Source organism: Megascapheus bottae, chromosome 17 (assembly GCF_031878675.1).
Source record: "Megascapheus bottae isolate mThoBot1 chromosome 17, mThoBot2.hap1, whole genome shotgun sequence".
Taxonomy (NCBI): Eukaryota; Metazoa; Chordata; class Mammalia; order Rodentia; family Geomyidae; genus Megascapheus; species Megascapheus bottae.
Genome location: NC_143525.1, coordinates 45,601,695 through 45,615,812, shown reverse-complemented (window position 1 = coordinate 45,615,812; position 14,118 = coordinate 45,601,695). Strand labels below are relative to the sequence as shown.

General features: G+C 47.3%; 1 protein-coding gene across 5 annotated transcripts in view; it reads left to right on the top strand.

Annotated features, from left to right (window-relative positions):
- Hnf1b (HNF1 homeobox B) overlaps nt 1–14,118 on the top strand; it is a 57,277-nt gene that overhangs the window by 8,017 nt on the left and 35,142 nt on the right. For 3 of the 5 annotated variants that reach the window (XM_090351225.1, XM_090351224.1, XM_090351228.1), the window contains exons 3-4: nt 2,820–3,084; nt 5,215–5,450. In XM_090351225.1, coding sequence (XP_090207351.1) covers nt 2,820–3,084; nt 5,215–5,450 — 501 coding nt within the window. The remainder of the gene's footprint in view (nt 1–2,819; nt 3,085–5,214; nt 5,451–14,118) is intronic. The other 2 variants (XM_090351227.1, XM_090351226.1) reach the window with 1 other exon arrangement.

Here is a 14,118-nt window from a genome sequence, read left to right as displayed (position 1 = left end):
GCTAGTCCCCTGTCGGGCACAGGAGTGTCCTGGGTTCTGAGCGCAGTGTGGGTTGTCTCTTCCAAGCACAGGGGAGAGACTGAGGCAGGCCCTCACTACGGGACTCCTGTGTGTCCCAAACCCACCACAGACAAAGCTTCAAGAGCTGGTTTTGCCACTTCTGAACAAGTATGTTGGAGGAATCTGGGCTCATTGAAGGAATGTGGGACTTAGGAGTCTTGGAGTCTATAGACTGAATTATCACCCAGGCTCCTGCTTTGAGCTCATGTGACTTTAGGCAAGTCACTTGACCACTCTGAACCTCAGTTTCTCCATCTGTCAAATAGACATTACAATACATCTCATAGTGGAAGGCTGTGAGAAGTCGAGAAAGGGATACATTTAAAGGGTGCTGGGAAAAAAAAGAAAAAACTCACCATAGAAGAAGTTCTTGCTGGGTCAGTGGCTCAGGCCTGTAGTCCCAGCTATTCAGGAGGCCGAGGTCAGAGCCAGACTGGGCAGAAAAGTCCATGAGATTCTTAGCTCCAGTAAACTACTTTAGAAAAAGCCAGAGTGGCATTGTTGCTCTCCTGGTAAAATGTTAGCCTTGAGCACAAAGAGGCCCATAGATAGCACACGGGCCCCCAGTTCAAGCCCCAGGATAGGTCAAAAAAAAAAAAAGAATTCTTCACATGTTCACTGTTATGTTTTAGGTTTGCGTCAAACAAATACTCTCAAACTGATCCTAGGTCCTTGGAATTATCCACTGATTCTGGCTGTGGCTCATATGGCCTGCAGGGCCTACATAGAGAGCTGCCATGAAGGCCAAATATTAGAGCAGTGTGAGAACCCTTTGACAAGTCTGACTACCAGAAAAATTGGAGTCCTCATCAGATCATTAATCCCTGACCTGGGGTTAATGTCCTAAAAGACTGGTTAGTTCTGCTTAGGCTTTCTGCCCAGTGGGCACCAGTGGAAGCAGAGCCCTAAGTGATCTAAAAATCACATAACGTGGGTGACAAGTTCTGTCTACCCTCCAGTCCGACTGTTCATGAACTTGGCCCAAGAGTCATTGGTTAAACAAAGCCCAGCTGGGATTTTTAAGGTCAGGCTTCAGAGTCTGGACCAAAATGGAACTGGATCCTTTGATAGACAGCAAGATCTCAGGTGTGTAGACTGCAAGACCACAGGAAGGCTGTTAGAGGAGTTCAAACAGACAGATTCAATTCATGTTTATCCAGACGGATTCCTATGTAATGGGATGCAAATTCAGCTGCATGAGAGATATAGGATGATTTTGGAGATTTAAAAACAAACACAATCCTATCATGTATAAAACATTCTGAAAACTTAGGGGGGAAAATTTGGTGAAATATCTTCATTCCTTTTTTAGTCATTGCAATTGCTATGGGCCATGGCTATTATATTCAAATCAATGAATTGTCCTCTACAAAACTCACTAATTTCCCCCTTGAAAATTACAATGGTTTCTATGCCTCTTTTTTAAATTTATTTTTATTGTAAAATAAATGAAAAAGAAATCATGATACTTGAACCTTGAGATCTATAGTTGCTCAAAGGAACAAGAAAGATAGCACCTGAAAATGACAGCACAACCATTATTTCAAGATGTTGTTCAAGTGGTAGAAGCCCTGCCTCGGAATTATGAGAGTCTGATACACATCCAGGCTTATTACTGCAAGGCTTAGAAGGCTTCCAGTGCTCTGAAACCTGTGGAGATCTGTAGGAATGACTTCAGGAATTAAGAAAAAAACAGCATTAAGAGCCAGAAACTGTACTTGGTTTCTCTAACTATTCATCTGTAAAATGGAATCAAGCAGCCCTGATGAGCCCTGCTTCATGCAGATGTGAGGCGAGGAAAGCAAAGCTCTCTTCTTTAATGAAGTGACTATCAAATATCATTTCAGCATAGGCTAACATTTTACCACTAGGTCCAGCTGCCCTCTTGTTTCCTTCATTCAACAAATATGCGTTGAATTTCACTAAGCCTGGACTCTGGGAAGAGACAGCAAGCACCATTCCATCTATGGGTATCCAACTCATTCAATTCCAAACATGGAAGGTCTTGTATTTTTGTCTCTGAACTTCCTCTAAGCCTTGTCCTTCATGAGTTATCTCCCTTATAAATGGTTCCTCCAAGGAGTATCCTATTTTTCAAATACAATGATCCAGGAATATCTACTTCAAAATGTTATATTCAGACCCTGAACGTGGTGAATGGGAGTCAGTGTACCTTTGAGTAGCTTTCCCTGAGACCTGAGTCTAAAGTCGAGCTCATCGCTTTTTTGTCATCAAAATTTAGAGTCTAGAAATCAGAGTGTTGCTTCATGTTTAAATGCCAGTGGGCCAAAGAAAAATAATTGTCTTAAAAAAAAATCCTTGGCTATGGGCTGGAAGTTTGGCCTAGTGGTTAAAGTGCTTGCCTAGCATGCATGAAGACCCAGGTTCGATTCCTCGGTACCACATACATAGAAAAAAAAAAAAGCCGGAAGTGGTGCTGAGGCTCAAGCGGTAGAGCTCTAGCCTTGAGAAAGTCCAGGACAGTGCTCAGGCCCTGAGCTCAAGCCCAGGACTGGCAAAAAAAAAAAAAATCCTTGGCTATACTTGAGCCAAGGAAAAGGCAGCTTTGCTGGGTCAGCTGGGGCGGGCAGTGAGAGATCTGTCATAAGCCATGCTCCCTCTAGCCCTACAGAGAGCAAGAGAAGATTGAAAAGCTGAGGAATGAGGGGGTCTCTGTCTGTCTGTCTGTCTGTCTGTCTGTCTCTGTCTGCTGAGTGAAAGCTACAGGCCCTATCAAATCTACTCCTTTCTCTTTTCAGAGTTCAACCAGACAGTCCAGAGCTCTGGAAATATGACAGACAAAAGCAGTCAGGATCAGCTGCTGTTTCTCTTTCCAGAATTCAGTCAACAGAGCCAAGGGCCTGGGCAGTCCGACGACTCCTGCTCTGAGCCCACCAACAAGAAGATGCGTCGCAACCGGTTCAAATGGGGGCCTGCATCCCAGCAAATTTTGTACCAGGCCTACGACCGACAAAAGAACCCCAGCAAGGAAGAGAGGGAGGCCTTAGTGGAGGAGTGCAACAGGTAACAACGCCAGATGCAAGCAAGCGTGTGGTCCCAGGATCCACCCCCTTCATCCTGGGCTAGGGAGACACGGGTTATTCCGATAAGTGTGCAAAGTTGGGGTGTCCCAAGGTGTGAGCCACAGAACCCCAGTTTCAGTTTCTTGGTAAATAGCTTTAAGAGACATCATACGGATATTTCTTCTTAGGGCATCACAGCACACATGAACGTAGTCAAGGCTCTGGGAAGTCTTGCAGTTAAGAATTCATGTAACGTATTGGATAACCTTCTCAGATTCTTTCTTACATGGCGTGCTTACTAATAACTTCATGCACGAGTGCTCTTAGGAAGATACTCCAGAGAATCCTGGAACAAATATAATGTCAGCAAAATGATGGTCATGTCTTTGAACTCCACATAGGCACTGGCAAGACTATACCTGACCTGCAGATCCTGACTCTAGCCTCTACAAACTGTACACGCATTAGTTGCCACCCTTCCCCCCCAAAAAAAACCTTGGGTTGGGTGTGGTGTAGAACACACCTATAATTCTAGCACTCAAGAGGCAGAGGCAGGAAAATCAGGAGTTCAAGCCAACTTGGGCTATATCAAAAGACCTATCTCAAAAAAAAAAAGGAAGAAAGAAAAGAAAGGAAGGATGGGAGGAAAGAAGGAAAGAAAAAAAAGGAAAGAAAAAGTAAAGTAGGAAGGAGAGTAAGAATTGGTTGGATAGGAAGGAGAGTAAGAATTGGTTGGATCTGGGCCAGTAGTTTGGCCTAGTGGTAGAGTGATTGCCAAGCATGCACGAAGACCCTGGTTCGATTCCTCGGTACCACATACATAGAAAAAAGCCAGAAGTGCTGAGGCTCACGTGGTAGAGCTCTAGCCTTGAGAAAGTCCAAGGACAGTGCTCAGGCCTTCAGCTCAAGCCCAGGACTGGTTAAAAAAGAATTGGTTGGATCTGAGCCGGACGCGGTGGCTCATGTCTGTAATCCTAGCTATTCAGGAGGCTCAGATCTAAGGATCGCGGTTCAAAACCAGCCTAGGCACTAAAGTCCGTGAGATCCTTCATTTAACCACTAGAAAACCAGAAATGGCACTGTGGCTTAAGGGATAGGGTGGTAGCTTTGAGCTAAAGAGTTCAGGGACAACGCCCAGGCCCAGAGTTCAAGCCCCACAACCAGGAAAAAAGAAAAAAAGAATTGGTTGGATGTCTGGCGTGTCTATACAGACTCAGCAAATTTTATTCTCTGTTAAGATACTGTGTAATTTAAGAAAAAAAAAGCCTACTGGTAATCCTTAGAATATTATTTTTCCCCCTCTTTCCTGACTTCCAAATTGACTTAACAAGCCAGTTCTTGGCTCTGGTCAAGGCCCATGGCCCCTTTCTCCATCTCCTGCCTGGCCCAGTTTGGGCAGTGGAAGGACAGCTAAGGAAGCAGGAGGCAGAACAATCAAGCCTACCGAGTCCTCAGGCTATCCTGTCCCACATCCATGCGAATGAGGAAACTCTGGCTCTCTCCCTCCCTCCCTCCCCACCCTGCCCCACCCTCCCCCGCCACCACCATCTATAAACATGGCTTATACCTGTGTGGGGGAGTTCCTCAGTACTAATAAACGAGGGGCCACTATTTCCAGCTGCCTCCTTTATATCCACCCAGCCTGCCCTTTGGAGGGGCTCTGGACATGAGTAAGAATCTGCCCTCCCTAGCACTCTTGGAGGGGGGGTGGTGGGGTATCTAAACTCCGAAAGCTCAGAAGTCCTCTCATAGGGCTTGGAAGGGACTCAGTAAGATACCTAAGGAAGGACTTTGCCTTTTGGGTTAGGAAGAATGGAAAACTAAGCAGGTGTCAGGAACCCTTTCTGGGGCTTCTCTTGGAACCGCCTGTCCCTGCTTGCTCTCCTCTGACCAGAAGCCACACTGGAGACCTTTGCCCCTCATCCAGGCCAGCACATCGTGCTCTGGCCTTGTGATATAGGCCTCCCCTCCGGTCATCCTCCATTAGGTCAGGATGAGGCTTCTCCCCAGCCCCCACTCGTACTTCCACCTTTACACACTGCTAACCAAGGCCTCTAGGGTTGTGTGTTGGGAACAAACACCCACAACTCCCCAGCCATTCTCATTGATCGTCACCCTCTGTCCATTCCAGAGCAGAATGTCTGCAACGAGGTGTCTCTCCCTCCAAAGCCCACGGCCTGGGCTCCAACTTAGTCACTGAGGTCCGTGTCTACAACTGGTTTGCCAACCGCAGAAAGGAAGAGGCATTCCGGCAAAAGTTAGCCATGGATGCCTACAGCTCCAACCAGACGCACAACCTGAACCCCCTTCTCAGCCACAGCTCCCCACACCACCAGCCCAGCACCTCACCTCCAAACAAGCTAACAGGTAAGCAGGATCCGGGCCTCACTCTCTCTAAATATCAGCCTGGCCCAGCGCTAGTGAGTCACACCCATAATCCTAGCTACTCAGGAGACAGAGATCTGAGGATCACAGTTCAAAGCCAGCCCAGGTGGGAAAGTTTGTGAGACACTTATTTCCAGTTAACCACTGGGAAACGGGAACGGAACTGTGGCTCAAAGTCTTAGAGCCCTAGCCTTGAACAGAAGAAGCTCAGAGTTCAAGCCCCACAACAGACCCAAAAGAGAAAAATGACCCTGCTCTTTTCCTACAGGTCTGATTTAGGTTCAAGATGATTTCTGAGGGGTAAATGCTCCGGGATGGTCTTTGGACCTGTCTCTTCCCATTGCCAGAATTTTCTCATGAAAGAGTAGATGGCTGCGGTCAGGATTCTTCTCTTTGTGGTATAAGGGATAGCCTGTCCCCCAGGGAACTTTTTTTTCCCTATTCTCTTCTGGCCTGTTCTTCTCCCTGTGTGGCTGCTGAGTCAGCCAGTAGGGATTTTGCCTAGGAATGCCTTGTTGGCATGGTGAGATCCAAGCTGGAAGCACAGGGGTTGTGGTGATGGGGGAATGGCATCATGGCCATCCTCTGCCATCCCTGCCATCCCAGCATTCTTCTCTGGCCTCATCCCAACCTAGTCTTCAGGGAAGGGAAACTCTGGTGGCAATCTCATCTCACCTTGTTTGCATCTGTCAGGTAGGGCTGGTCAAGCTATCCCAGGATGAGTTGGCGAAGACATAAAATGTATACTCTGTGCCCAGCCCGTGCTTGGATTCAGATGTCTCCACTGTGGGGTTTGGGTTTACTAGGATCAGAGCCTACCTTCTGGTGGAAAAGCACCCCAGTACTCTGAACACCGTGTAGCCACAGGCTGAAGTCAGGCACTTCTCCTGGGCCTCAGTTCTTCCAGGAAATCTGCCTTCCTACAAATGTTTATTTGTTTGGTGCCCATGCAGACAAAGCATAGCCCAGCCTCCCGTTCTGGCTGAAGGCTTATGAAGGAAAAGCCAGCAACCACCCTGTAACTCTGTTCCTCCCCTCACTGGCAGAATGTGCTTCTGATGGGAAAGGCCTAGGAACAGATCCAAATATTAGGAGTGGTTTGTGTCATTAAGACAGACAGACTCAGAGCCATCAGCCAGGCAATATATAGGCATTTTCCCTAGCCTGCCATGACCCCTCCCTCCCATGGTCTGATGGTGCTAGAATGAAACCTGGGTCTGAACTATGGTTTCCTGCTCCCATAGAAAGAAAGCCCCAAGGGATGACAATTTAGGCTGTTCTTGAAAAACAAAGATTTCCCCCACCCCCACCCCAGGCAAATGCTGACTGGATAGCAGAATAATTTTGATCCTTTAGGGCAATTCAAAGCAGGGTCTTGAGGGTAGTAGGTGATGATGGTGTGTGGCCTGCACCCAACCAAGCTAGAGTACTTGTCCACAGTGGTGATCTGGGGAGCTGAATTTGGGAGCTAGGGGGAGGGGTGTGGTCGGGGGCAAGAGACATTGTTGAAAAGACAATAGCCATTGTGCTGGGACCTGTGATCTCCACACCAAAGTCAGGGAGCCTGCTAGCCAAACAAAAGCTCAGCAGCTTTCTGACAATCTGGGGTTGTGCCCAGGTCACTGCAGGGTCAGTGATTAGCTTGGGCTTTCCGTATCCCAATATGGTCAGGATACCGCAGAGAGCTAGGAGGGACAGAGCAGGTGCTTAGAAACCTGCCAAAGGGCAGCAGAGGAGACATGGGTAACTGCCTCTTCCACACCTCGGGTAGGAGGCTGAGAAGGGCACTTTGCGCTAGAAACAGGTCCTCTACAGTAGCCTAAAAGTCAGAATCTTTATAAAAATGATTTGTATAAAGCTTCAAAGAAAGAAGCCGAGCCCTAGAAATAGGCCGTGAATCGACAAAGCTATGTAGAATGATAACCAATGAGGACTGGCTGTCAGATCTACTGATTGCTGGGTGCCGTACTCTCCTGCATGCAAATCAAGTCTCTGATTGCTAATCGAGTTCCCTGAGTGCTAATCAAGTCCTGGCAATACACTAGGGTCAGGCCAGGACATCCAGCTCAGTGGTAGAGAACTTGTCTAGCATGAGCAAGGCTCTAGTTTTGGGCCCTGATACGGAACAAGAAATTTTAGGGACACGCAGCTCTGTCTCTTGGAGTTGATTGGTTTATCATGTCAGTCCTCAGAACTAGCATCATAGTTAGCTTTGGGAGCTTTTGTAGGGGCAAGAAAGTAGAAGTATGGGTCACTGCAGGTGTTTGCAGTGGCTGCTTTCCCTCTGGCTAGCTTTTCACTAAGGGCCCAAGCCCAAGGACTGGGTTTTCTAATTTTAAATTCATTGACCAGCCAGGTGTTAAATATGGCTGTTTCCTTACTGTAAAAGAGAAAAACAGGACCTACTACCTTACTGAGTGAATGAATGACCACCACCTTTCTCAACAAACCACATAATTAACATCACCACCATCGTCATCGTCATTACTCTTAGTGTTATGGAATGCTGAACAGGTGGCAGGTAGCAGAACTCCATCTTCTTTAATTTCATTCGTTGGCGGTTATTCCTAAGAAGCTGTGGGATGGTCTAGCCCTGGGACTGGAAGCAGAGCCTCTAGGCTAGGATGCTGGGATTGAGCCCCAAGTCTTTCCAAGCTGTAGGATGGCAGCACTGGAGCTAGGACAGCGTTCCTAAGTCATGTCCCCAGGGCAGGGCAAATAGCAAGCTCGAGCCCAGGACGGAGGCAGGCTTTGGCATGCAAGGCGTCATAGTGTACTTTCCAACATGGGGCCCTCTAGTCCAGGCACAGTCTCTGTCTCTGTCCAAAAACATAAGGGAAGCATTCTGTTTTGCGAAGAGAAAACCAACACCCTGACTCAACACCAGTAACTTCTTTAGGCTGAGGGGTGGAGAACAAGACCTATGCCCTCAAATTCTCCATCCTCTCTTCTTTCCAAACTCATGTGGGAGCCAAGTGGGCTGGTCATGCCTGTGAGAGGAATCCCCCCCCAAGCCCCCCCCCCCCAGCCAAACAACACACAACCCTCTTCCCGGAGAGGCGAAGCATCCTTTCCCTAACTGAGTCCCCTCCCTCCCAGCCACACTTTGTGGCCCAGGCCCACTTGCCCACAATGACCACAGTGTGACCCTAGGCCTGGAATGTCCGGCACAATGGGGGGGTGGGGTGGGAGGGACACTTTGCCTCTGTCAGCAGCTGATTGGTTACAAGATGCCCTACAATCACATTGTCAGCAGAATCAGCTGTTTTCTGCGGTGCCCCTCCTCAGCTTTACAATCACACACCAGCATGCAGCCAGGGGTTGTCATGGCTTTGTCTCCCTTATGCATGCTTAATTGACAATTAAGTTGGGGCTTTGAACCAGCCTGGCTGCTGCTGATAGGCCTTCATCTTTCCAGTGAGAGTCACAGGGGCACCCTTTGTCTGCTCTTCTTGGGGGCCCAAAGTTACTGTAGCAGGCTGCAGGCAGTCCATTTATCTTCAGCCTGGAAGGCCTTTATCTGCCCCCCCTCCCCATTCCAGCAGGAATCATCCCTGGTTATAGGGCCCATGACAGCCCATTCTGAGTCCATTCAGCAGGCCCGAGTGATGGCCTCTACCTCCATTCTGGAGCTGAATCGAGAGAAAGGCCCCCAAAAGGTCAGAGGGCAGGACTGCGGCCAGAAAAAGGGCTGGTTGGAGGCTGGTGCTCATATTGATTGGCTCAAGGAGGAAGTTGGCTGTGAGATGGAAGCGGGCTAGTGTTGGCACAGGCAGTGTTTATCATTCGCTGCCTGGTCCCAGCGGCCTTTCACTGTATGCTTTGCTCTAATCCTCAGCTAAGTCACCTGGCCATGGCCCCAGTGGGGCCGGAGGAGCACACAGGCCTCCATCAGTCTTCTCTCTCCACACACCATGTCCCTCACTCCTGTGTCACCTTTTGGGAGAGGAAGTAGGGGCTCATGTTCCTGGACAGTGAGGCTCAGGAAAAAGAACACACCTTTCTTCAAAACATTATTTCTGTGGCTGCTTTTCCTCCCTCTCTGGGGAATTTCTGTTTGTACCTCTCCCAGCCCACCACACTTGGCTTTCTTTCCTTGGGATCAGATTTCTGATCATTCATTGCCATTTGGCAATGAGAATTTTGCTTCCTGCTTCTCCTTCATACTCCCTCTACGTCCTCCCCAGTGGCCTGTAAGAATCTAACTTTAGATCTCAGGCAAAGTTGATGGTTTGCCGGGGTACCTGCATGGGTGCTTTTCTCCCTGACACAGAAATACCCAAGGAAACTTCAAAGATACTCAGTGAAGAATTAGAAGAGCCAGCATTAACTGAGTATTTTTGGGGTACCAGCCCTGGGCTGAGCAGCTTTGTGCATCATCTCATTTAACCTTCCCAGTGACCTTGGAGGGTGGATGTCATCTGTAATACAGGAAAGTAAGATGTTCCAGGATGTAGGCAATTATATTTTATTTTATTATTTTGGGGGTCAGGGGGCTTGAACTCTACCTGGGTGCTGTCCCTGAGCTACTGCCCTATTCCTGGGCCTGGAATCTGTCCCTGAGCAGCTCAAGGCTATCACCCTGCTCTTGAGCCAAGCCCCACTTCCCATTTTCTAGAGGTTAATTGGAGATAAGAGTCTCTGGTCCTTTTGTGCCTGGGCTGGCTTTGAACCTTGATCCTCAGATCTCAGCCTCCTGAGTAGTTAGGACTACAGGCATGAGCCACCATGCCTGGCCTATTTTTTAAAAAATATTATTATAGCTGATATTCTTATCTCCAATTAATCACTAGAAAACGGAAAGTGCCATTTGCTCATGGGGTAGGGTGGTAACCCTGAGCTGAAGAGCTTAGGGACAATGCCCAGGCCTAGAATTCAAGTCCCACGACTAACAAAAAAATTATTATTATAAAAGGGATGTACAGGGGAGTTTCAGTTTTACAAGTCAGGTAATAAGTTCGTTTCTTTTTGGACAATGTCATCCCGTTCCTTAGTGTCTCCCTTTTTTTTTCCTCCTGCCCCTGCTACAAGCTGTAGAGTTCATTTTCAACATAGTATAGTGAGTACCACAGCTGCATTTGTTCACTCTTTGCCCTCCATTTCTGTGTCCCCCTTGCCCTCCCAAAAACAGATACACAAATACACAAGACAAAAAGAAAAGTAAACAGGGCTGGGAGTTTGGCCTAGAGGTAAAGTGTTTGCCTAGCATGCACGAAAACCTGGGTTTGATTCCTTGATCCCACCTACATAGAAAAAGACAGAAATGGTGCTGTGGCTTAAGTGATAGAGCTCTAGCCTTGAGAAAGCACAAGGACAGTGCTCAAGCCCTGAGCTTAAGCCCAGGATGGCTTCTATTTCCTGGAATTCATTTCGATAAGTGTTTTATGTGATCTGAAGAGAATAAGTAAATTGCCCAAGTTTATAGAGTTAGTAAGTAGTGGGAATAGATGTTGAGCTGTTAGACTCTAAGATCTTTCAGGCCCCAAAACCACACACACACACACACACACACACACACACACACACACACACACACACACACACACACACACACACGAGTCTATAGTACTACTTTCTCCCATGCTTTTGCTGTTCCCCTCTGAATGAGAGTGTTTTTTTGAGAGCAGGTTGGGGTTCTTGCAGTCTGGTCAGTTTACCATTTCTACCTCCACCCTTGCCCCTGACCAAGGTGGACTCTGTGAGAAGAAATCAAAGCCCTTCCTTCCACCACCCCATCCTCAGCTGCATGGGGATTTCAACTGCCCTTGCATTGGGCCCTGTCTAGAGCACTAAAAAAACCTAAGGACTTAATGGGGCTTCTGAAACATTGCAGGCGCCTCAGCTCACCTCTGGGAGCCCTGCTCCCTCCTCCCCACAACACACAAGGAAAAGGGGTTTATGAGGACAGTTGTAAAAATATTCATCTCAGCCGCAAGGATCCCTAGAGTAAATGAGCATCATTATTTCTAAGTAACCGATCATCTCAATTTGGAAGAGAGATGAATCCTGCCTGGAAACATCAGTTTGGGTAGGAAATGCTTTCATCCTAATTTTGGGCTGGGGTAGACTTGGCTCCCAGGTTCTACTTCTTAGAGACTTTATCTGATTGCTATTTTATCTCTTGAATTTAAAGTTCATTTTATCTTGGGGTACCACCCCACTAGATTGGAGAAAACAATCGGGATATTAATGAGATTAAGAATCCCAGCCTCTGAGGCATTCTGCTGTCAGCCTTCCCCTGATAGCGGACTAGCCCTAGTCTGCATACAAAGAAACCAAGCTGGTGGGGCTCCAACCGCAGCACAAAGGGGGCTGGTCAGCAGATACTAGATTCCTATCCCAGAAGGCAATCCTACCAGGCATGTCTAATCCCCTTGAAGGATCCTAGAGGGTTCAAGGACTCCTTGCCACCTCCAGTTCTCTGAGGAGGAAGAAAGCTCCCTGTGAGCGCTAAGCTCCAGCCTGTAGCCTGCAGAGAAGTGCTCTTAGAATCTGTTTACTAAGGGTTTGATGGGAAATGTCAGAAACTTGGAGAGAATGAAGCACTAGAGGTGGGGGCAGGGGAGAGAGAGGAGAGAGGAAAGAGAGAGAGGTGCAAGGGCCTTTGAAGCTCAGTGCTTCATGGAAGGCACAAGATCTGGCTTTAAGCCTCTACCCACTTTTTGAAAGGAAGTAAAACTCACATGAGAAGGGAAGCAGGAGACAACACACACACACACACACACACACACACACACACACACACACCCCTTACTTCCCCCGAATAAAATAGAATCAAATGTGACACTCATCTTGGTTATCGTTCTGGTTGTCCACAGGTACCCTGGAATAGGGATCAGTCTACTTTTTCTATAAAGATCAGATCGTAAATATTTCAGGGATCAGCCAATTTTTTTTCTTGTAAAGATTTATAGACTAAATATTTTAGGCTTTCAGGTTATTAGAGTCCCAGTCCTGGCCGTTCATCTAGGCCTCTGTCACACAAAAACAGTCCTAGGCTATTCATAAATGAACAGCATGGCTGGCTTTTAATACTGCTCTATGGATAGGGATGGAAATACAAAGTCCATGTAATTTTTCATCCAGTGTGGCTTTAAAAAGTATTTTTAGCCATTTTTTTGGGGGGGGGGTGGTTGGTCCTGGGGCTTGAACTCTGACCCTGAGCTCTTCAGCTCAAGGCTACCACCCTATCCCTTGAGCCACAGTACCACTTCCGGTTTTCTGGTGGCTAATTTGAGATTAGTGTCTCATGTATTTCAGTGCCTGGGCTGGCTTTCAACCGAAATCCTCAGATCTCAGTCTCCTAAGTAGTTAGGATTACAGGCATGAGCCACGGTGCCTGGCCATTTTTTTTGCCATTTAAAAAATGGCTAAAAATAGACTCCCAGCTCAATAGTTCATATACAAACAAGCTGCTTGAGCCAGCAGATTTCAGATGGCGGGAATCCCTTCCTTTCCCTGGACAACAGCCCTTTAGCTTTGCCTCTCTTTAGAATGGCACAGGAAGTTTCTGCCCATCCTCGTATGAAATCAGTATTTCTGAGGATCTGGATGAACCTTATCCAAATTGTCCAAGTGAGTCTAATAGGCAGCTGAATGTGGGGACTAATGGTAAGTCTTCTCCCTGTGAAAGCCAATTGCCTAGATTCTGGTTGTGTGGCTGTAGGATGAGGCCCCTTAAATCTGCCAGTTGGTGCTGTTGAAGAGGATGATTCAGGAAAGGTACCTTAAGAAATGGCCGTCTTGTATCTACTCAATTGACATCTAATTTCCCCACCACCCAGCCTGCTTTTGCCTCCCATCTCCAACAAGCTCTGATCAGTCCAGTGGGTATGCTACAAAATCATAGGCTGTGGAGATGGTCCTGAATTCCAGCCTCACCTTGGCTACTTATTGCTTTATGACCCTGAACCAGTTTCTAAAATCTTCGAGTCTGTTCGCCAATGTGTCAAACAAGGACACCTTAAAGGGACACCTCTCAGATGCCTGAGAGATTAAATAGATATATATGGCGGTGTATGATATAGAGCAGACTCTCATCGATGATAGTCTCATTCCTTGAAGAGGCTTATTTTGTTGTTGTCATTTGAAGTTTTGTTTCCTTGTCCTATTTGGAGCTTTTATTCAATCTTGATGTATATGGAATTTGAGTATTTTCTCCTAAGGGGCTTATCTTAGCATGTGTATTAGACTCAGGCTGGCTTCTTATCACGTATTATATGTGAGGCAGTTTTCCATGTTTCCTGGGCCTACTCTGTGACATTCACAAGTATCATAAAGCATTTGGCACAGATACACCAGCAGTGAGAGGAAGCTGAGAAGTGCCCTGGACTGCATGGTGTTGGGAGCTAGATGCTCATGACCAGGGAACAGAAGGTCAGGTTCACGAGCTGGCCGTGAATTTCTGCAACCACTAGGACATTTTTTTTTCTGTTAGTAAATGAAGGTGTGAGTATCCCATTTTTGTATATTGCTCGTTAACAATGAGCTCTGAGAACTTGCCCATTAGAGGGGGTGGAGGCAAGCATCCGAGAAGCCCACTGCCCTTTGTTCTTAGACCTTCCTGTCTCCTGAGGGTTGTTGTGAGACTTCGGTGTGAGCACACTTAAATGTGAGACCATGCTCAGACCTGAGCAAAGGAGACATAAGA